Source organism: Taudactylus pleione, unplaced genomic scaffold, assembly GCF_031769625.1.
Source record: "Taudactylus pleione unplaced genomic scaffold, aTauple2 ptg000218l, whole genome shotgun sequence".
Classification (NCBI taxonomy): Eukaryota; Metazoa; Chordata; class Amphibia; order Anura; family Myobatrachidae; genus Taudactylus; species Taudactylus pleione.
The window spans coordinates 5,334,826-5,359,487 of NW_028284620.1; the positions used below are offsets into that span (position 1 = coordinate 5,334,826).

At 39.3% G+C, this 24,662-nt stretch overlaps 1 protein-coding gene across 2 annotated transcripts in view; it reads left to right on the plus strand.

The window, feature by feature from the left end:
* Positions 1–24,662, plus strand: part of TUSC3 (tumor suppressor candidate 3) — a 293,630-nt gene that overhangs the window by 235,040 nt on the left and 33,928 nt on the right. For both annotated transcript variants that reach the window (XM_088478802.1, XM_088478801.1), the window contains exon 6: positions 7,071–7,160. In XM_088478802.1, coding sequence (XP_088334928.1) covers positions 7,071–7,160 — 90 coding nt within the window. The remainder of the gene's footprint in view (positions 1–7,070; positions 7,161–24,662) is intronic.

Here is a 24,662-nt window from a genome sequence, read left to right on the forward strand (position 1 = left end):
CTCCGCCACCATCAGTTCTCCACTAATCAGCCACATATGTGTTTTTTGGCAAGTGATTACCTTTACACAGACCTCAGCTGCAGCAGGATCATTAATTTAAGCCTACATGTAACTGCAGGATTGGTATATTTTGTCGACATATGATTGTCAACATGATCCTAATGTTGACATGCTCAGAATGTCAACAAAACAGTGCGTCCCGGTGGTGTGATCACTTACCTTCTTTCACCTGCGGCTCCCATGTCCGCCACAGCAGTGTAAGGTGATGCGGAGTAACAGTTGCCCTCACCATAAACATAACCCTATTCCCCCCCTAAAACTAACCCTCCCCCTGGAGTCTAACCATAACCCTCTCCCTCCACAGCCTAACCCTAATGGTAACATTCTACAGATGTCAACATTTCGACAACGTTGATATCATAACTGTCAACATTCTTGGGTCGACATTATGACTGTCCCGTACTCCCTTAGGGGTCTATTCATCATCACTTAATTTCTAACTTAAGATTTTCACCTATTTTTGTAAAAATTAAGTGTCAGTGTTATTCATCAAACATGTAACGCAGGAGATATCACTGATATCTCCTGGTTACAATTCTCCCACGATGATTACTACAGTACCCATACTATAGTACTATATAGTCCCCATAGTATAATACTATATAGTCCCCATAGTATAGTACTATATAGTCCCCATACTATAGTACTATATAGTCCCCATACTATAGTACTATATAGTCCCCATAGTATAGTACTATATAGTCCCCATAGTATAGTACTATATAGTCCCCATAGTATAGTACTATATAGTCCCCATACTATAGTACTATATAGTCCCCATACTATAGTACTATATAGTCGCCATACTATAGTACTATATAGTCCCCATAGTATAGTACTATATAGTCCCCATACTATAGTACTATATAGTCCCCATAGTATAGTACTATATAGTCCCCATAGTATAGTACTATATAGTCCCCATACTATAGTGTGGGGATGTGGAAATTATGTAATTCATCAAGTTCCGAAAAAGCATTTTTTTCGGAACTTGACAGTAATGCTATACGCCACTCCAAGATGATGTACAGCTTCCAATACAGCATAGGGATCTGAAAAAATCCCTCCTTGCTGTGTCCTCTTATCTGCCTGACGCTCCCTCCCGGCTCCCAGAGCAGTCTTCTTGTGAGCCGGGGCCAGGAGAGGGCAGAGGACTGACATGCTGCAGCCGGTGAGAGAGTAGGGGGTTGGGGCATAGTCTCCGGAGGCTGCTAAAGCATTGCGGAAGATGGGGGGTCCTCTTTGCTGCTGCTCCACATCACTGTATTATGCCTGCCGGCGCCTTTGCAGTCTTCAATGCGGTGTTCACTGCCAGGGCTCCATTCATCGTCCCCGCTCCACTGTACCCACTGGGGGGAAGGGGGGATAGAGGGCAGGGGGCGTTTGGCGGCAGCAGCAGCTTTGCGGGTGGGCAGGCTTTGCTGGGCAGGTGTACTCGGGCGGGCACATAGGTGATGGGAGGAAGGCAGCTTCTTCTTCTTTTCTCCTGTTCCAGTTTAGGCTCTCGCAGCCTGTCTTCAAGCTGCACATGCACAGCTTAAAGACGGGCAGTGAAAACTGAAAGGAGCAGGAGTAAAGTCTCTCGCTTCTGAAAAACTGCTTCGTAGAAACAGCAGTTTTACGGAAGTGAAAGTTTAGTGGAGGAGGCATGATGATGGAGGAGGCCTTCTAAACTGAGTTTGAACTCGCAGCTTCCTTGTACGTGACGCCTCCTGCTGTACTACCATATTACAACTATCTCAACTGTTAACATGTTAGCAGCTGCGATAGCACATCTGTCTGCAGCAGCATCACTCCCAAAGTGCACTATGGCTGTATGAAGTACAAATCTTAAAAGTGCACACAAGTAAACAGATCCATTAAAAACATAGATAGTAATAAAAGGTTCTGACTGGAGGTATAAATAGATCCACGTGAATTTACAGCTGTGAACGTTCTCCTTGTCAACGTGTTGTGTTTTCTTAAAGAGAATATACCATTATATTTGAAATTTGTATTGTACGTTTCAGTTGTGTTTACAGTTCATTTATGTGTGTATAGTTTTGATACATTATTAGGGGAGGGGGAGTTGAACAAAGAGAAGCCCTTCTATTTAATTATAAAAAAAACAGATATATTAATTTAAAAAGTTTTTATATTTGTTTTCCTTCATATCAGCGCAGTCTAGCCTTTTATTTCTAAGTTATTTCTCCTTTTTATCCTTTATCCTCTGCCTCCTAATACCCCATGGGCCAAATATAATAGGTTGCGATTTAAAGTAAAAATCCAACTCGCACCTTTGCGCATTTTTTGAAGGTGCGAGTTGGGCCGGGACTCGCAAATGTAATAGCCTGCAAACTTTTGAGTATTTCCCTATGTAAACTAACACATTTTAATGCGACTAACATTAAAAGGTGCGAGTTATACAGAAGCCATCACAGATTAGTGAGATCCGTGAAGGCTTCTGTCTGTGTGCACCCCCTCCCAAGAAGCATAACCAGCCCCGGGCTCTGTACAGCCTGTCCTGATTCTAAAAATGCGTAGGGGGCCCCTCTATACTAAGTACCAGCACAGGGCTTTTCTGAGCCGGTCCTGGTTGTGGAAAAATAGGGGACAAAATGAGTAGGGGTCCCCTGTAATTTCCATAACCAGCACCGGACTCTTTCTAGCGGGGTGTAATGTCACAGCCAGAGAAAACCTTTCTCCGGTTTCCCTGGTCAAAGCATTACCCCTGACCGCTAGTCAGCCCAGGCCCGGGATCCCTGGGGAGGTGGGGACCCCCCAATAAAGGGATCCCCTTCTCCAGGGCACCCCAGGCCTGGTCGTTGGGTGACGGGTTGATAGTGTAAATGTGTTGTGTAATATTGTCTTTAGCTGTGGTACTACACATCCCAGCAAGCCTCCCCCGCATGCTGGTACTTGGAGAACCACAAGTACCAGCATGCAGGGCATTACGGGCCTGCTGGTACCTGTAGTTCCACAGCCAAAGGAATACTTAAAAAAAAACACAACACACATCGTGTAAGTAAAAGTTTATTATAACATACATGCACACACACATGCACACTCACTATCACACATACTCACCTAGTATTCCTGATGACATCATGTCCCCTTGTCCAGCAGGATTCCATAGGTGTACCTGTAATAAAAATCCTTACTCACCTCTCCTATGCGATGTTCATGTCCTCTTCAGTCCCTGTAGGCATCCAGGAGGTTAAAAAAATAAAATGCAAATACCCAAAACTGCTGGACAGGAGGAAAGGTTCACCTCAAGTAACCTTGTGGTTACATCATTGGATACAATGTTGTGGTTCCCACCATAGACTTCAATGGAGATTTCTCACCATTGAAGTCTAAGGAGGAGACAGGCTGACCGCACACAATCAATCAGCGAGCAGCTCTGATGGAGACGCCTGCTGATTTGCTGGCGGCTCCTGCAATGACTGGGCACACGTGGGCCCCAGTCATTCGCATGGAGGAAAGGTACTGTATGTGTAAACACATACCTCTCCTCCTGTCCAGCATGGTTTCCAGTATTTGCATTGTGGTTGTTCAGACCTGTGTATGCGTTTCTATGCAGGGACCTAAGTGGTGTGTGGTCGTACTTGTTTACTTTTGTATGTCCAAGGTGAAAGTGCAGGTTTGAGTCACAGTATTAGGCAGCGGTTGGCATCCTCAAGCCCCCACCCACTACACTGAGGAAATGATCAGTATCTAAGAGGGTGGCCTACATGCAACAAAATTAATAAGCACCATACAACAGAGTAATAGAGTCAAATAGTAAAATAGTATGTAAAATATAGAGGTCAAGCAAACAAAATACAGAACACTCAAGAAACATACAGTAAATGTAATAATACTAAGAAATTCCACATAAAACTTAAGGCATAGAGCAGGCATAAAACCAAGTCTAGAACAAGAAGCAAAAAAGCAAGAAGCATAATACAAGAATGTATTTGTGGCCGAGGTGGTAAAGGACGAGGAAATAGGAGAAGAGAGGGCTCTGATTAAGGGAGATTATAATTTACCGCAACCATTTCAGTGTAAATTTCAACCAAGTGACGTGTACTATGACGCTGCCTCTTAATTATGCACGCCTCTGAAACGGCGTGAAGACACTCAGGCACATCTGCGTTCACACCTCCACTCCCCTGTTTCTAGTGGCCAACCCCTGTTACCACCAGCAAATGGCTTCTCCTGTCACTCAGACATCCAGGCTGTATATGCTCGGTGAGCGTACGCTTCACAATCGCTTGAATTAGTTCGCGCGCGCACACTGCGATGCATACGCATGCTCACATTGCAAAACATCGCCAGCTATGAGCGAATGCTTGCTAGCGAGCGGGTCTAAATCAGGCCCTAAGTTTAAATCCTAGATCTGACTGTATTTTGGATTAATAAGAATGTGAAGTAGTTTGATATAGTTAGAATTCACAGTATTCTTTTGTAATGGCAGATGGTTCATTGGTAAGTTGTCTGACTGCAAAGCATGAAGTGACAGGTTTGATTCCCAACTATGACTCTATTTTGAAATGTGAATATGACTGAAGGGAAGGAGATGTGATCAGAGGAGATGCGGGGAGTCACAGAGCAGGAAGCTACATTGCCGAGGAACGGTTTTATAATGGCAACTTCCGGATAAGTTGCCCTGGCCGGTGGCGCCCCACTCTGCTGGACCTGCCATGGTGTCCAGGGCACATGCCCTACTCCACCCCCCTAGTTACGCTACTGTTAAAAGGTTTAAAGGTCTGTTAGTATATGCCATACAATACAGTTATATCTATCAATATATACTGTATAATCTGCCTTTCACAAGGTCAGTGTGGTGTTTTTCCACATTCCTGTTATATATTTTTCTTGCCCTAAAAACATACAGCCTTTCTTAAGTGTGTTTTATTTGAATTCTTTTAAAAATATATATATATATATTTGTGAACTGCAGTACCAGTCCAATTCCCTAATTATTTAATGCATTTTAATTGCCTGTAAAAATTATGAAAACTTGGCACTATGCCTAATGTTGCTTTAGGAATAATTTTATTACATTCAGTTGCGGCGATAGCCAGATTTAAGGTGACTCTGGTTAGTTCTGTTTGAAAATGTGCTAAGTTGAATTAGGCATTGAGCTGCATTAATCCCCTCATCGCTGTGAGGCATGGAATGTTACAACACCCGCTATGTTTGTCATATGATTTAACAGCACTTGAATTGTTGATAAGCTTGCACACAGTTACATAAAACTGGAATGGCAACGCACAAGGGTAATTTTGTCAGGGAAAATTTATGTTGTACTTTATTTTATTTTCGTCTTTATAGGTCAGCAAAAATGTGAACATTAAGAAAAAGGAACAGTTGAAATGTTATTAATACAAGTCCATATCATAAACACTATAGGAAAAAGCAGTAATGTGTATAATGGCACAGTCATCTAAAAATAAAGAACCAAACACCATGTTTGCCCAGGCAAAATAATTCTATATCCATCCATCACCTCATCCCCCAACCCCGGTAAAAAATAAATTGATAAAAATAAAGCCAAGACATCCAAATTAATTATTGCATATTTAAAATGATAAATTTAAGATTACTAAAATAGGTAATGAAAAAAATGTGTAAAAGAAAAGAGATTAAAGTTTTTTCCCCTGATCCATTCCTCAGCAAATGATTAACCATTATAGATGTCGCACATTCTGAAACATGCATGTACTATATGTTATGCAGGATAAACATCATACTTGCCTACTTTTGAAAAAGCATTTCAGGGAGATTGTGAAAGCAGCACCTATGAGCGTGGCGGTAAAGTGGGCGTGTCCTGCTACATCTGAGAGGTGTGTCATAACATTTATTTACATCCAAATGTAAATGAGCCCCAAAGCAGTTAGTAAGATCTACGTGTTGATGGAAGCAAACAGATGCTTTTCAGAAAATGCATGTAGCTATAGGGATCATTGTGCCTTATACCCAATGCAGGGAAATTATACTAATGATCCTATTTGAATGTACATATCTCTATTTTTTTTGTATATAACAAATTCATAATTTTGCCTAAGATGCAATCAGGGAGATTGCTGGACTCTTCAGGGAGACAGGGAGATTGCTACTATTTCAGGGAGTCTCCCTGACAATCAGGGAGAGTTGGCAAGTATGATAAACAGGATTAATGTCATGCAGGATAAACATGGTTCCAAACACATGAAAAAGGGAAAAGAAATGTCTGACCCCAGTTTTTGTGATGCACATCCCTGGTCCAATCCTTCTTAAGGTGCCCATCACTACTAGACATGAAAACGACTGCACCACTACGACATTGTAATCGTGCAGTCGTTTGTCAGTCTGTGATGAGCCTGCACTGAACGAGCAGTCGTTCAGTGCAGGCTCCTCAATCATCTGCAAACATGCTGAATCTGACGATATCGTCAGATTGTCCAGCATGTTTGCACGATGATAGATGTCTAAACGACCAGCGGGCACGTGCATCGCTGGACGTTTAACACATTTTTACAAACGATTGGCAAACGATTTATGAACGGTTGAACGATAACGATATCATTATCTTTCAATCGCTCACATAAATCGCCTATTGGATGGGCACCTTTACTCTCAGCGTAAAGACGTAGTGCTGTCCTCTCATTTTGTTTTTTTTTCATGGGCTCTATAATTGTTTTAAATTTCAGCATGAAGTATATGAAAGTAACTATCAGAGTTGGAGAATGTATTTTTTACCTGTTTTGAAACTGCTTCCTCCTTCATATAATGCTCTTAAAATAAATATACTGAAAAAAAATCTATATAGATTTTTTTTTATCTACTTAAAAGTTAACGTTTTTTCTATTAAATTATAATTATCATACCATTTCACCATGAATATTGGTACATGATTTTTTTATCAAGTGTCACAAATCCATGTAAGCATCATGCTAGTAAAATAGAAGATATCACTGCATTACTTGACTGTACATGATACTACACTAGGTTAATTCCTAGTACAGCAAATTGCATTAATTACAATATGTTTCTATTCATTTTAGTGTGTCGTGTTTGCTATGACATCAGGACAAATGTGGAATCATATACGTGGACCACCGTATGCTCATAAAAATCCACAGAATGGTCAAGTGGTGGGTATATGTATTTATTCTTTACCTTGCCTTTAGAAATTGTTGCTTTGTAAAGCTGTGCTGTGTTGCTGTATTGTGCATCTTAGTTTATGGTTATTATATACTAGGTATGGACAGAGCCATAGACAGCCAGCCTGGGATAAAGGGCGTGGCCTAATTGTGGAAGGCATGGCCACACCCCCTTAGAAAAAAGAAGAAATAACTTAGTTTGCAGCGCTGGGGAGGGGGGCACTGTTAGCCCCTCAGGCCGGCACAAATCCAGTGGGGGGTGCGATCAGTGTGATCGCCACACCCCCCATATTCATAGGAAAGAAAAACTGCTGCTCTGTAGCAGCAGTGAGCAGTCTCCCTGCTCTTCCACTGCAGTGTGTGCCGGGCTGCAGACAGGTAAGAGTAGGGGGAGGGCAGCGTCGGACCCGAGCATCCGCCGGGCCCCTTCAACAAGCCTGGGTTCTGATAACACTGCACAACAATGAAAATGTTTCCGATGTGAAAATAGTTACTTCTAATTGATTTCAGCATGCAAAGAATGAATATGACATTTAAAACTCACTGAGCTCCAGCCCATGTATGACGATGTAGGGGCATTCTTAGTGAAGTAGAGAGAATCTTACCAGCAATCTGCGTTCCGCGCAGAGGGGGCGGGGCCTAATGACCCAGTTAAATGAATCAGTTATATGTGTCCCCTCCCCTATTCAAATATATGCGATTCACGGGATTACCCACACAAGATAACTGTGGTGCACTGAGTGACAAGCATAGTGAGCGATTCCACCAAGACATTTCAGCAATGGAACAAAGATATCAGGGTAGGTGAATAAATACTGTTGGACAGTGACAAGAGATGCCCCAGAAGAGGAGTACAAGTGACAAGCAAAGAGAAAGCACCCCCATGAATAGGCCACTATATTAGATAGTACTTTCCTATGCTGTATGTTTGTTTCCTATGCTGTATGTTTGTTTCGTTTGTGTTCTTATTTGTGATTGATAGAATTAAAATAACTGTTATTTTAAAATAGCTTTTCACTATGACTATATTACTAATGTACATACAGTATAGTGCAAGTAGTGTAGCTCAAAAAATAGAGCTAGTAAAAACATTCTGAAATCATTTTAGTTTTTCTTGACCTCAAATTAGTAATGTATGACTATTTTTAGAATGGAAACAAATTAAAAGTATTAATTTGATGGACAGTGTAATTAGTACCTGCCCCCTCCTCTCGGCGCCCCTGGGTATGCATCTGTAAGTTTGTTATATACATCTGTAAGTTTTCTTTCATACGTAACCCTATATTATAATTTTAATTACATTGGTTACATAAAATGATTGAGAAATAGATAAAAATCTAATTGCAGTAATGAGTATATATGGTATACACTGCTACAAGTGTGGCCTAGCACTTCAGAAGTGCTGTGAGTTGGGAAAGCCTAATGGGGGAATGGTAACACACATTATAATATGCAGCATCCCGATCTCCATTTACTTATTCAGTATTGGTGCCAATGTTTGTGCTGTATAAGGGCCTCCAAATTTACAGCCACACTGTAATGTATCAGCCACATATAGCTTATTAAATTACTGCAAAATAAACGTTTTGTTTTCTTTATTACTGTAAATTAGGTAATGTACCTACATAAATGTTTGTGATAGCCAAGATGGGGATTCTGCCTAGTCAACCTATATTTAGAAATGTTTGGGAACAATATATTCACTTTCTTCACTCCCGTGTTTCTCTACTGTCAACATTACATTATGTATCTCTGTGCACCAACCACTGAAGCACACTAGTAAAATGATTTCTTCTTTTGAGCATCCAATGTGAATTAATAATTTATCCTGTCCTTATAGGCCTCGAAACAATGATTAGTCCTGTCAGAAACATGTCTCATAGATTTACTTGATGTGCAGTGTTACATTGGTTGCCAGTGTGCATCACTGCTTGATAAACCAAATGATTTATTTATTTATACATATTTTACTTTGAAGAAATGTATTGAGAATTGCCTCATACAATAGTTGTTGTTGTCTGCATATTTGCTGCCTTTAACAAAGGGCTTTAGAAGTGCCAGCATTTTTTTAGGCATTGTTAAAATTGGATATAGTTTAAATAGCGTCCGTTGGGATGTCGGCGCTCATAATGCTGGCGCCGGAAACCCGGACTCCCGACACCAGTTAGAATCCCGATGCCAGCATCCTGACCTCCGACATCCCGACTGTAAGTAGTGGGGTTAGGGGAAGGGTTAGGGGTAGGCACTTGGGGTAGGGTTAGGGTTAGGCACTGGAGGGAGGTTTGGTTTAGGCTGCGGGGTGGAGGTTAGGTTTAGGCTATGGGGGAGAGGGTCAGGTTAAGGCAATGGGGAGGGAGGGTTAAGTTTAGGGGTAGGTGTAGGGTTAGGATACTTAACGACAGGTGTCGGTATCCTAACCCTGCTGGGATCCCGAGTGCCGGCATCCCATACCCAACCCATTAAAATGAACACGTTAAGACATCATGATAAATGTATCAGTTGCCTAATGGAGCCCTTACACATCTGCAATGTATTGCCCCAATTCCTCATTCTGCCCACGGTGGGGTTTGGGAATCGGGAAAATTCATGTTGTAAATCCTAATTTTTTTTCCCCAATCCGCCGACTGTTTGCCGATCATCGATGGCCACTGATCCACAATTCAGATCGCGTAATGGATTGGCAGAATGGGGAATTGGGGCGTAGGCATGTGTCCTGCATTAATCCTGGACAGATGTCAAATCCTGCAGTGCAGTGGCTAGGTATCAAACCTGGTATCATTAACTAGAACAAGTGCTCCAATTAAAATCCCCAAGTCTTATCTATGCTACCAAAATCCACCGCTGTTGATTTAGACCAAAAGGACAAGGGTTTGCCAATGTGAAACTGGATACAAAAAGTAAAGTTTTTTCTATATATTGGTGGGAACAAAGTATTTCATATCTACATACGGTCAATTTGTTCTAAAGATCGCACAATGAGCATGAGATTTCAAACACATTAATTCTGCCTCTTTAATATTTTATGAATAATTAAAACATGGCAAAACAGTGTGATATTAAGCTATAGCTCTGCCCCTTTTATACCTCATGAATAATTGAAACAAGAAAAAATACTAACCAACATTAAAACAAGTCACCATTAAAATAAGTCACTTATAGCTGACTTGCTTAAATTCTTGTGATATAAAATTATCATTTCAATTCTTAAAGGAGAAAGAATGAATGGAAAATTAAATATACAAATATATCTTATGTACCCATAATAGGTAAATGTAAAAATGAAAAGTTGCTAACCATTCCATCAGGAAGCAATGCAAATATTTCATATTCCCTGGGCTTTCCTCTTAAAAAGGGGAGATGTATCAAGTCTTGGAGAGAGATAAAGTGGAGTAGTTGCCCAAAGCAACCAATTAGTGTCTGTCATTTCAAAAACTGTGATGAATGACAGAAGCTGATTGGTTGCTTTGCACAACTTTTCCACTTTCTCTCTCTGAAAGACAGTTACAGTCATTGACCCTAAGATACTGTAGATCAAGTTCAAATTAACAGAGTTTCTCAAATAGAGTGAGGCAATATTCCTTTTTGTTTAAGTGTTTCCCATGAAATTCACTAACAAGAGTTCTGTTCTTAGTACCCTGTCTGAAAGTCAGGATGGAATAATGCCAATCCCTCAGGACCAGTGGATCATTGAAGGGGTTTGGTATAAAAGATGGACAGTGTAAAGACAGTCAATAGGTCAACACCAGATAGTCGATAGGCAATAGCTTGACAGGGCCAAAAGGTTGGCAGTTAAAAGGTCTACATGGACAGAGTCAAAAGATCTACACACATATGGTTGACATCGTCAACACGTTGTATTTGTTATTTTGACTCTAATCCTCACCTAATCTCTCCCCTTAGTGCCTTACCCTAACCCTCCCCCTAGTGCCTAACCCTAAACGTGTCAACCTTTTCTGCGCCGAACAGTTGTGTTAACCATTTCACCCTGCCAACTTTTTAACAATGACCATTTGACCGTGTGAACCTATTGCCTGTCGACCCTCTGTTGTCAACCTATTGAATGTCTATCTAGACACTATTGATCTTCCATCTGGATACCCATTGGAGATGTAGTTCAGTAACAGCTGGTTGCGGAATGTTGCCAATTAAAATTGTGTAACTTTTGTATTGAAATTAAGAAATGTAGGTTGGTTTGAACCCATTATCTCACCATGGTACACTAATGAAATTATATCCCTACTTGGTTTAAGATTTTCCATATGTGATCACTGCCAAACTTTTAAGAATCTGCTGGGAATATCTACAATCACAGTAAAAGCATATCAATTTATTCTAAGTAATTGATTCTCGCTGCATGGTTTGGATTGTCATGACATTCTTTATCTTGGTTTCATTAAATGTAATTTATTGCTTGCAGAATGGTGTCAGAACATCTAATTAGATATGAAAATATGACTCTTAGTATTATTAATTGTAAATTTCCCATGATATATTTTTGTTTAAGACAAGACTTTGGTTTTATATATACAGCTCTACCATGATATTATGTGTTGGTTACTCTGATACCAGAGAGCATGATGATAATTAAATTACATTTAATACTTATTATGGTTTTGAAATTCCCTTCTTCATAAGTAGAGGTGATTTCATTGCAGATGGTTCATCTCACAATATAATATAGCAAAAGTTCTAGTTTTAGCTTAAAAAAAGTAAAGAAGAATAAACTTAAAAGGAGATAAGAGGATAGAAAGGGTAGTATGTTGTGACATACATTTTTTTAAAATAAAGAATAATTGTAAAGGACAATTTTGTTCAAAAGTGACAATTACAGATTATTTATATTATGAATGCCATCATTTGTTCCAATGTGACCTTTGCAAACCGAATGAACAATTTAAATTCATATAAACTATGTATCGCTACTTTGTTTTTTAACTTATTGACTTATCAATAACTCCTAAGAAGTAAACAGTGGAAAGGGGAATTGTACTTTGCTCCATTTGGACGTGTACACAGAATACAGGGATAGCTTGGCGCACTGCTTCCACCAAAAGATGGTAATCATAGGTACCGGTATATCGAAGGAATACAATATTCTACATTCACATATATGATTAAATAAATAGAAAAGATGCCATCAAAGTGACTGGTGGTTCTCCCCTAGTAGTGGAAATAGGTTAGCTTACTGAGAGAAGAGAACATTTCTGGGGTCCTCTTCATAAAGTTTTAAAACTTGACTTTGAATTAATTTGGACTCACAAGACAAGTACACAAAACAAATACAAATATTAGAGAGTACATTTATGTCATATGTGATAATGGTATATAGACAACTTTCTTAGAATACACGGAAATTCATGATTAATAAACAGTGTAAATAGACATTACAGCATGTACAAATGGGTGGGTTGTCTCTTCATTTGTACATGCTTTAATGTCTCATTACTCTGAATATTAATCATTAATTTCAAATAAAAAAGCAAAATAGCTAATCATACTGATAATTTTTCCCACTTTGGAAGTTTATCTAAAACACAAAAAGTCATGTTACAGTATGTTTTAAATCACTGAGATCAGATATTGATGATCAACCTTGTAGCAATAGCCTTAGTGCATACCTCACAACTCTCCTGATTTTTGCGGGACAGTTCCAATTCATGGACCTCAAAGGGTTGGAATTTCAATACAAATGTGACTTTATCTGGATGGATAGTGGCAGTGTTTTGAGGGATTGGGTGAGAGTTTGGGGAAGGGCTTATTTTGTCACGATCTCTAGTATCTGAATGTTGTGAGGTATGATGGGTGCCAAAGAGCCTGTAAGTCTAAATGGGAAAGTGAGGTTTGGTGTATTTTCAAGTGTTTCAACCCATTGTTGATCACTTAAATTCCTTCTCCTAGTGCAGGGGTCTTCAACCTTGGCCCTCCAGCTGCTGTGGAACTACACATCCCAGCTTGCTCTGCCATGATTTTGATATAACAGCATGCTAAAACTGTGGTAGGGCATCCTGAGATCTGTAGTTCCACAGCAGCTGGAGGGCCAAAGGTTGACCTATGCCCTAGTGGAATAATAGTACCTCCTGTATACAAAGAAATAAACAGAACACACTATATTTAATGGAATAGCTCTGTCTTCCATATACAGTAATACTAATGTCTTGAAGACCTCTTACAGTACATTTTTAATTTATTAATACTAGGGTACAATAAAAAAGCTGCATATTTATTTTGGATACACAGTCGCATGCAAATAACATCCAAAATGTAAACAATACACAGCTCAGATATACATTTATTGCGCAAAAATGTATGATGAACTTATTGCAAACTAGCTGAAGTACCCGGCGTTGCCCGGGTTTAAATCTTCAAGTTATTACATTTTATTATGTGATGTCATCAAAATCCATCCAGCGGAAGGCCCAGAACTGGCTCCCTGGGTCAAACTTCTGCCCAGTGCACTTGCCCATGAGGTTTGACCTGGACCCCAATGTCTTCTGGGATCGAATATTACCCCTCTGTAATGTTTTCATCCAAATCCATTCAGTGGAAGGCCCAGAACAGGCTCCCTGGATCAAAGTTCTGCCCAGCGTACACCACAGGAAGGTCTGACCGGGACCCTAACCCCCTAAAATGTGGCCAGGATGCAACTGGACCACCTTGCATTGGCTTCATCGAAATCGGCACAGGGGAGTCCGAATGCATAACCGGGCAGACAAGCAAACAAAAAGACCAATTAATTTTATATATAAAATGTGACAGGTCCTCTTCAATAATCCCAATTGAGATACTAATTCCAAATGATTTTTGAAAAAGAGAATTTGCCAATCTAAAGACAAAATATTAAATTATATGAAGAAATGGACTGTGTTGTTCTGACTATATGCTGAATAAAATCAATCTTTATGATTACAAAAGGCCATATAAGACAGATAAATGTTAATCCTGTACCCTATATATTGTTTTATTTTCTCTTATTTATTTGTCTAATATACAGGATGAATTTATAAGAAAATATTCTTATTATATGACTTTACCTATGAAGGTGATAGTTATTCTGTTTTTTGAGCTCACCATTCAGTTTAGCTACCATAGGACCTCATTTATTAATGAGTTTCATCATACGCAAAGAGTTTTTAAACTTGTTGCGTATGTTAAATAGCACTCAAGCCAATCAGTTCCCAACTGTAATTTGTCAAACAGATGATGGTTAGGAGCTGATTGGTTGGAGCACCATTATCATACACAAAGCGTTTTAAAACTTGTGCGTATGATAAAACTCATTGAAAAATGGGTCCCATAACCTCTTTTTCCTGAATCCTTCATGTTATTTCATTCAAATTCATATTCTCATAACACAGTATCTGGGTATACGGCCTAGGGCAAAGGACATTAAGGGGTATATTTACTAACAGTCGATTTTTTTAGGCGATTTTTATGTTGATTTTAATCGACTGTATAAATCACTGGCAAAATCTCTCATTTACTAACATTACATTTTGAATTCGATTTCAAAATCGAATGTGATGTGGGTCGATTTTCAAGAGGATGAGGCAGAGTGCTAGGACTCGGAGGAGGAGCTTCAACCTTAAAAAACTCGCCACAATGTCAGGTTTAACTTTAAGGAGTATTGTGCATAGGTAAACTCCTTGTTGTCTAACTTTAAGGAGTTATTTGGTCGCTGGGCTCAACAAACATAATCATGAAGAAAGCAGGCAGCAATTGATGTGGTGAATTCTATTAGGCATTTAAAAAGTGACAAGTGACAGTGTGTGAAGCGTTTTTCAGACATCAGAAGCCGTGTCAAATCCAAGATGGCCCTGGAAAGACCCTCTACCCACATCAGTGGAAGAGGGTCAACTATGGAGGTGGATTATAATGAGAACGAGGAATGGGTCAAGGGATTTCTGCCGCAGGAACTGCAGTCAGGAGTTAACCACAGTGCACCACATGCTTGTGTCTCCTTTTATAGGCATTATAATTAAGTTCCTACTAATAGAATGGTGTTTAGAAGCTACAAATCACATGCTTTTTTTAATAGTCTCTTTATTTGGGATTTTTCTGTCGATTTTAAGTTTATTTCCAATCTAACTGTTAGTAAATGTGAGAATCCTGTGGTGGTCTATGTGAACGTATCAATGTTTGGTCGATGGTCGATTTCGGTCGTGATTCGGTTGTATAGCTGATTTGATAGTTGATTTTGCCTTAGTAAATCCCCTATTTCCAAATCACACAGAAAATCACCTATAAATACACTAAAAAGCCAAAATTGACCTTTAGTAAATATATCCCTAGGAGTGAGGTATATCATCATTGGGGGCAAAGGGGGACATCTATCAAACCTTCCAAAGAGGACAGGTGGGATGATACCCATAGCAACCAATCAGCTTATAGCTATCATATTATAGAGCATTGTAGGCATTATAGCTAGAAGCCGATTAGTTGCTATGGGGTAACTCCACTTGTCCTCTTTAGAAAGTTTGATCTATCGCCCCCAAAGACATAATAATACTTTCCTAATAAAAAAAAGTCATGACATCACAATGTGCGCAAGAGCAATGACATCACACAACCTGGAAGCTTTAAATTTGGCCCTTCATCGCTCTAAAGGGTTCATTTTGTAAAGTACAATATGTTGTTTTTCTTCCAACTGACATTTTTTACTGTTGAATGATTCATGTCCTTTCATATTCATTGTTCATTTACATTTTATAACTGCTGTTGGCAAAACACCGTCACTGGTGATTGTTAACTTTTTGACATCTGAAGGAAAACTATAAAACAGCGCTTTGCAGAGTTTTGAAAAAAAAAATCCATTTCTGATAAGCCTATTTCTGTGCCCATAATTAAATTTGATGTATGGTTTTCACTTATCATGTTTTACAGATGTTTTATTACTTAAGATCTTATTATTTCATACAAGATTAAAATAAATGAATCTAATTGTTAAATGGCCCTTAGTCATTTCAGACGAAACAAAATGACTTTAATTCTTTCATGAGCTGCAATGTATTGTATTTTCAGTTTATTACAATGTTTGCTGATAAAATAAATTACGATTTTTGTATTTCATTTTAAGCTATAACTACTAATTATTTGAAATATATATATTGTCGCAGTACTTGCATATTAAGTTTCTGATGTTAAAAGGACAGTCGATTTTGTTAATAGAAATGATTTTATAATAGTCAAATATTTAAAACTCTTTTGGTACGTATTTATTAAAGGAACTGTCTCCTTGAAACGCCTGCATCTGGCTCTCTTTCCTTATGGCTAACTGACTGATTAACTGACTCATGCATTAATATTCCATTTCTGGTTCCCAGAATAGATGTATTGCAGATAGAAGCAGAGCAGTCGAGAGTGGAGATGGGATAGGATACTGGGGGCGTGGCCAAATTGGGGAGGTGTGGCCACATCACCTAGCAAAAATGTGGAGCCACGCATCGCACATGGGGGCATTGGGCGCTGTGCAGCCAGAGGCAGATCTAAAGGGAAGGGAAAGTGTGATCGCTCAACCCCACACATCATTCAGAGAGGGAGAGGAGTATACTGCTCCCTGGACCCTCTGCAGCTCAGCACACAGCACCGTGTGCTGGGCTGGGGAGAGTGACTGCTGGGGCAGACCCAGATATGGGTAAAGAGTACCACACCTCTCTCAGCCCCTGGATAAAATACCTTAAAACAAATCTCGGTCACCCATTTTTTGGTGCCATAGGAACTCTGCGCAGTCGGACTTCAGGTAACTGTTGCACAAACTTCCCTGAGGTAACTGATCCACTCAATGACTGTCTTGGCTAAATCAAGCTGTCGTTGATGCCACTTACACATGTGTTCTAACTTACTGGTTGTCCGTACACCATATGGTGCATTACGCCTGGCGTGACTGAGATGCTCTGAGAAGTCTAGTGTACTATACTTGTCTTTAACTTTTACATTTAGTCGTATTGCAGACGCAGAGAAAATCCTCTCACAGTGTACCTGAGATGCTAGGCTGAGATTTTAACCACACAGGGTTTACACACATACCTATTTCAAAGATGAAGCTAGACACCAGCACGGTGTGAGGAAAAGCTTGCATTAGAGCCCTTTTTACCCACATTCAGGGGTAAGTTTACTAAGAATCGTGTTTGGCCGAGAACAAACAAGATGGCCATCGCATGGATTCGCATGAGTTTTTTGCTGCCCATATCACGGATTCACTTTAGAACCATGTTTGGCTGTCTATTTTTTTCTGATGGTGATAACGATCATGTTCTATCATGTGCGAGTTCAGTCTGATTGGGATGTTTACAATAGACTCCACTGACAATGCATCTGCTTACAGTCGGCAGCAGATTCAAAGCAATGCACAGATCAGTATGATTTGTGCAGACCTTTGTGTGCTATAATGCAATTAAATGGTAAAAAACAGAGAAAAAAATACTGTGTGATCCCCCCAAATCAGTTCTCTATTGCATCAGAATCACGTAGAAGATGAGCAAAGAGGCTAAACTACTCTTGTCAGGAATAGGGCGAATTTTGACCTATAAGAGGCACCTGGGCCTCCTGGTACTCACCACTGGTCTAGAACATCCCCCCTATCAGTTAGTTTGATAAAAATAAAATGTTTCTATTATTCTTTTGACCATGAACCCATGATTTCTTAAATATCAAGGCTTAAATAATACAATCTTGCTGTAACCATACAGATGTCTGAAAACCTCAGTCTTTTCCTTCAGGAATAGCTTAACTGCAGCCATTTGCTTTGTGTTTACTTAAGGGAATGGAACAGCAGAGCTGCACCAGCTGGCCACCTGTAGAAGCAAAACATATGGCCCTGTCTTTTTTTTTAGAGAAAAAAAATCTGAAGGAACGAGTCTTTATATCATGCTCGGTTTTGTCAAAGTAGGCTGTAATGTGCTTTAAATTTTAGATGAACTGAAAATCTCTTACCCACCATTTATGCATAGACCTAAAAGGCTCTGTAATGAGATGCCATTACACTAGGAACACAAAAGTAAACTTCAAAACTACATTCTGACAGACTATGTACCACGTGGGATGCTAAAACATCTGGACTGGAACTATTGCAAGCATTAGGTAAAACTGCACAGCTGACTGCATTTCATTTGTGTGTGCTACACTGTATTCATCGTGTTGCAATTCGACTTAATTAAAAATATATATTTTGCCATTTTTACTACCTTTTGTTATATAGTAAAAGGTAATAAGTACAGTAAGTACTTCATATAGTAAACCAGATAGACTGTAGGGTCACATAAAAAGATACGCTGAAATGTACCTTCAAATAGCACAAAACACAATTTAGCCGTTCACACAGCTATGCTGTAATAAATTGATTTATTGGAATGTGGCAATAGCAGAAGAGGACAGTAACCATTTAGAATATCAAATGGGATACAGTCATTATGTTGAAACCACAATGTCAACATCAAACATGTTGGCATCTGCAAAATGTTGACTTTTTGCATGTACCAGATTGTTAGGCTATGGGACTGGAGGGTTAGGATTAGACACTACGGGGAGGGTTAGGGCTAGACTGCAGGAGGGGAGGTTAAAGTTACACACTAGGGCTGGGTTAGGGGTTAGAGATACCACCAGAACTGCTGCAGGGTGATCCATAAATCATCATAACATCACCGCCTGTCCTGGTAAGTCACTGCTAGACAACTAGGAACATTTTGTTGACATTCTAATCATGTCGACCTTTCATCAGTGTCAATACGACAAGTGGAGATTTTATGACCATGTCAACATGATAAATGTCAACAAGATGAATGTTGTCATAATATACCACACCTTATCAATTATGTTGGGATTCAGAAGTCCTATCTAATATTAGTTAAAATAATGGGATGCTCCTTGAGCTGGTGTTCTAGCTATACAGCATTTAACACATTTTTATCTAATTCTATTCTCTCTATTCTGTAAGAATTAAAGTAACAAACCAATGTAACAATATAATCGTAAGTTCATAACTCAAGTTTTTTTAAATATTTCATACAGCAGTGAGCAAGAGGTTTGGAGAGTATTTTATTGAAAATGTGTTTTTATCATCTGCATGGGTGTTTGTAGCAAATAATCGTAACTCAGTTGGCAAAACCTTGAACATTTCGATTTATTCAATTCATTTAAGTAGTAGATCAAGTATTTTTCGTTTAATCCACAATTCTGTAGGAGGTATTTACAAAGCAGAAACTGTTGCTTTGTACTGAGCAGTATTGTTATGTCACATAATGGCATGTTAAATGATGGGTAGATCCAGAATACTATATACTGTAAATGATGCAAACCAGATAAAGTGCCTGATTTTGAGTTGCTCACAATCTGCACGCAATGCCAATGTTCACATAATTGGTAGATTACACTACTCAGCCAAATTTTATATCACATAAAGTTTTTGAGATATTTTGAAAAATGTTAATTTCTCAATTTTAAATCAGTGGTATTCTCCTCTTGTGTTTGTTATTTTATATCTTCATGAGTAAATCTTTTTATGCAGTTTGTAAGTACATACGAAGTAATGGCAGCCGCTAAAATTTATAGGTTTGTAAACCATCCTGATAACTTTTGTTATGTATGCTGTAAGTTTACACCAAAAAGTCAAAGAAAGCCTATTAGTGCCTTGATAAAGGAGGCTTATAAAATGTACTTGTACTTTGACTGTGCTCTTGGTGACCAGGATCAAATCTGGGCACCCCATACAGTTATTTCTTGCATAACCTGTCAACTAATCTGACAGAATGGTTGAAAGGAAATCGCTGTATTATGCCGTTTGCTGTCCCAATGGTATGGCGTGAGCCTAAGGACCACTGTACTGACTGTTATTTTTGTCTAACTAGTATTGCTGGGCATTCCAGTAGAACTAAGTGCACTATCAAATATTCCCAAGTGTCTTCAGCACTAAAATATGTGCCGCCTAGAGAAGGCCTGCCTGTTCCTGTACTTCATATGTGAACCAGTGAATTGGGGACATCAGAGGAAAGCGAGTCAGAAGATACAGAAATTACAATGGAGTATCACCCCAAAACGCAAGAAATATCACCTCACATCATAGAACAGGAAGAGTTAAATGATTTTGTTCATGACTTGAAACTGTCAACACAACAAGCCAAACTTTTGAGTTCTAGGCTGCAACAGTGGAACCTTCTGGCTCAAGGTTTTAGAACAAGAAACTTTTCTTTGGCATCGTTTTTTGAAAAGAAAAATTCAATGTGTGTGTGTACTGATGTTAACAATTTAATGATTGAGTTTGGTGTTCAGCACAATATTGCTGAGTGGCAACTGTTAAGTGGACATGAAAGAAACTTATGAAAGTATGGCTGTGTTGTTGGAGGGAATCAAGTATAAAGATCATGGATGGAATATTTGCTGTCACTTAAAGGTATTATCAGAGCTGTTAGGTTTGCAAGGTGGATTCAAAAAGTACTGCTGTTTTCAGTGTTTATGGGACAGCAGAGACACTAAAAATCACTATATCACAAAGAAATGGCCGTAGAGAGGATCCTATGTTGCTGGAGAGAAAAACGTCAATGGTTGAGCCACATAAAATCATCTTACCTCCACTTCACATTAAGTTGGGCCTAATGATGAATTTTGTATAAGCTCTGGATAAAGAAGGCCAAGCTTTCAGCTACCTGAAGGAAAAGTTTCTGAGGTTAAGCAATGCTAAAAGAAGGCAAATTGCTGGCCCCAAATAAGGAAACTGCCTACAGGAATTTAACGCTAAATTGACGGTAATTGAATCTGCTTCTTGGTCATCCTTCAAGGCTGCTGTGCGTGAATTCTTAGGGAACAGAAAAGAGGCCGTTTTCACCAAGGCATTCCGTCAACGGAGCATCGCTACCAAGGACACTGGGATGCTGCAATCATGGGGGACCACTGCTGGTTCCTTTTTGGAGAGACCAATGAGACACTGTACAAATGGAAAGCTTCAACATCCTTAAGCAAAGCGACTTTACATTTTATGAGTATCTTATATTAACAATTACATTACAGCTCATTTGGATTGTTAAGAGTTTCTGAAGTTTAGTTTCTGCAGTTTTTAAATGTTTCTGTAGTTTTATTAGTAATGAATGCAATGAGAATAATTCAATTCTGTAGAGATTCATTGAAAATGTTCTTACTTTTTCAGATATAGCCATTACCGCTTTTGTTGTTTGTGTGTGTCTAATAAATGTGATTTTTTTTTCACTGAATTCAGCTTCCCCAAATTTAGGTGAAAACACATTCACATGCCAGATGCAGAGATTTTTTTACATTTTGTTGAGTAGTGTTATTTGCAAATGTGAAAATTTCAGAAAACCCTTACGACCCATGTGTTACCCTGAGTGTATACACAAAGGTGCTCTTACCATCCATTTTTTACTGTTGAATTCGTATGAATAAATGATGTGAGAATATACAGTACTGTACATGTCAGGATTTATATGTGCTGCACCTACAATAAATATTTTGTATTTATTACTACTCTCCAGTGCTGATATTCTATTTCTGTTTATAAGCTGAAGGACTGGGTGCGCTAACAAGAAATAGTGAATATCCCCTTGATAGGTAAACAGCTCAAACAGGAGGTTCTGCACCTGCTAAAAATGGGAACAATACAACAGAACAGGTGGAGTGCTAGTAACAATCAAGTGACCACAATGAGTGTATTGATATTTATTAAAACATATAATTAATGATAAAAGTTGAATGGTAACCACATACTATCAAAGCACACAGATATTAGATTGACGAATCAGACCACTGTAAGATGTTCTTACTATAAAGTCCACAATGTGTAATGCGGCAATCCACTGTGATTAATGTCCTCAATATGGGTAAAAGCAACAGCAGTAACAATGAATGCATATTGGATATATGGAGTGCAAAGAGTCACCTGTATGGCAGTAACCAGCAATCCCGCTGGCTGGGGTCAGACTGATGCCTAGCAGTACGCCGGGGTCCATTCCAGACGGGGGCCAAGCCTATCACACTGAAGCGGCTGATATCACAAGGTGCCAGATGCCGGGTAGATGATCCACGTGGCTATGGGGAAACTCTCGCTGGTTGTGCAATCAGCAATCTCCGTGTGGCATTATCCTTTCTAGCAGAGCTGTATGCAGCGCACTCCGTCTTTTAAAGACAATTACAGTAATTGTCTTAAAAAGGCAGATAATCTAAAACGGAAACTGGTGTCCAGCCATTTTAAGACTGGATATGAGGACAAAAACAAATCTAACACTCTCCCTTGGATTACAAAACCTGTAGGCTGTTATAGATGCAATCATGGAAGATGTATCACATGTAAACACATAACAAATTGGAAGGATAATTTCTGTTCAGATAAATCTGGTGAAATTTTTAGAATTAGTTCCTTGTTAATTGTGAATTCGATTTTGTTATATATGTGTTATTATCTTGCCCCTGTAAAATCCAATATGTGGGACATACCACCCGCAAATTCAAACTTAGATTTTTAGAACATCAACGTAATATCGTCAATCGCCTTATTAAGCATAATGTATCATGCCACTTTGCACAAATTCATGGAGCCAATCCAGAAGTTTTGAGAGCTACCATCATACAACAAATCCCTATCTCGTTGCGCGGTGGTGATAGGATCAAGAAATTGCGCATTAGAGAATCCTATTAGATTCATGTTTTACATACACTCTTCCCCATTGGGTTTAATGAAACAATAGAGATTGATTTCTGATCTTTTTTTTATTATTTTCAAATATCCCTTTGTTTAATATAGTAGATAATTGATAAAGCTTTAAGCTTCCGATTGATTAGTGTCCCGTTTAGGCTTTTTAATTTTAATATTATTTCTTCATATGAGAAGATATAAAATTGATAATTTTTAGTTAATGTACCATTATTTGTGTTGTTTATTTATTTTTGTATTGTAGTATTTATCATGATATGATTTATATTGTTTAAGTTAATTCCATATGGTTTATCTATATTCACATTTCTTACACATATCTTCATGTATATGTATTCTGTATGTTTTTAATGAGATGCACTAGCAAGCCATTCATTGAAACACAATAAGGGTTAATTTGTCATATCCCTGTCTTCAGTAATGTAAGAGAGCCATCCGATCACAACTGAGTCTAATTTGTTAATTAATGAGGGTTGTATAAACTCACTCTAAAAACAATCGAGACCATTCGCCTTCTGAGGAAACTGGGAATACCACAACCCCAGAGAAAGGCGTCAAGGATGCACATGGACACTTTGTGTCCACTGCTGTGAAAGCTTGTTACATTGTGGAGCTCCAGCAGATGGAGTGCGCTGCGTGCGGCTCTGCTAGAAAGGATAAAGCCACATGGAGATTGCAGATTGCACAACCAGCGAGAGTTTCCCCATAGCCACGTGGTTCATCTACACGGCATCTGGCACCTTGTGATATCAGCCGCATCAGTGTGATACGCCTGGTCCCCGTCTGGAAAGGACCTCGACGTACTGCTAGGCATCAGTCTGACCCCAGCCAGTGGGATTGCTGGTTACTGCCATACAGGTGACTCTTCGCACTCCATGTATCCAGTATCCATTCATTGTTACTGCTGCTGCTTTTACCCATATTGAGGAAATTTAATCACAGTGGATTGATGCACTACACATTGTGGACTTTATAGTAAGAACATCTTACAGTGGTCTGATTTGTCAGTCTAATATCTGTGTGCTTTGATAGTATGTGGTTACCATTCAACTTTTATCATTAATTATATGTTTTAATAAATATCAATACACTCATTGTGGTCACTTGATTGTTACTAGCGCTCCACCTGTTCTGTTCTATTTCTGTTTATGGTGTTATATGTTTTTGGGGGTATAAGCAACCTGCCTTCTGAATACAGCTGCATAATTGTAGTAGGCTCTTTCTCTTTATAGTAATCTAGTCTATTGAACCATTCTACGATTTAACATCTTATTAAGTCCAGCTTCAGTTAGCGCCACACTTTATGTTTAGTAATTCATTGCTCTTACCATCTGCCCACACAGTTTCCAAAAGAGCGCGTAAAAGTGATGGGCGTTCCTGAGTGGCGACCATACGTACCAACTCTCTCTCAGGGAGACTCCCAGAAATAGTAGCAATCTCCCTGATCCCTGAGGAGTCTAGCAATCTCCCTGATTGCACCTTACCCCCATTATGAAGCTGTTATATATAAACCAAAAACATATATACATTCAAATGGGATCATTAGTATAATTTTCCTGCATTGGTAATAAGGAACAATGGGCCTGATTCAGAGCCGGACGCTCTGACCAGAGCGCTCGCTCTGAATCAGGGCCCTCCTCCATGAAAATGGAGCGTCCTCCTGGACGCTCGTACAGCTGTGGGTGACCACCCACAGCTATAGCGAGCGTCCATGATGATGGTCGCGATGGTCAAAGACCATCGCGACCATCGGGCTTGCGACGAGACCCTGCAGTAGGGTCTCGCTGCCGCAAGCCCAGGAGTGATTTTGGCTCTATCAGAGCCAAAGTCACTCCCACTGATAT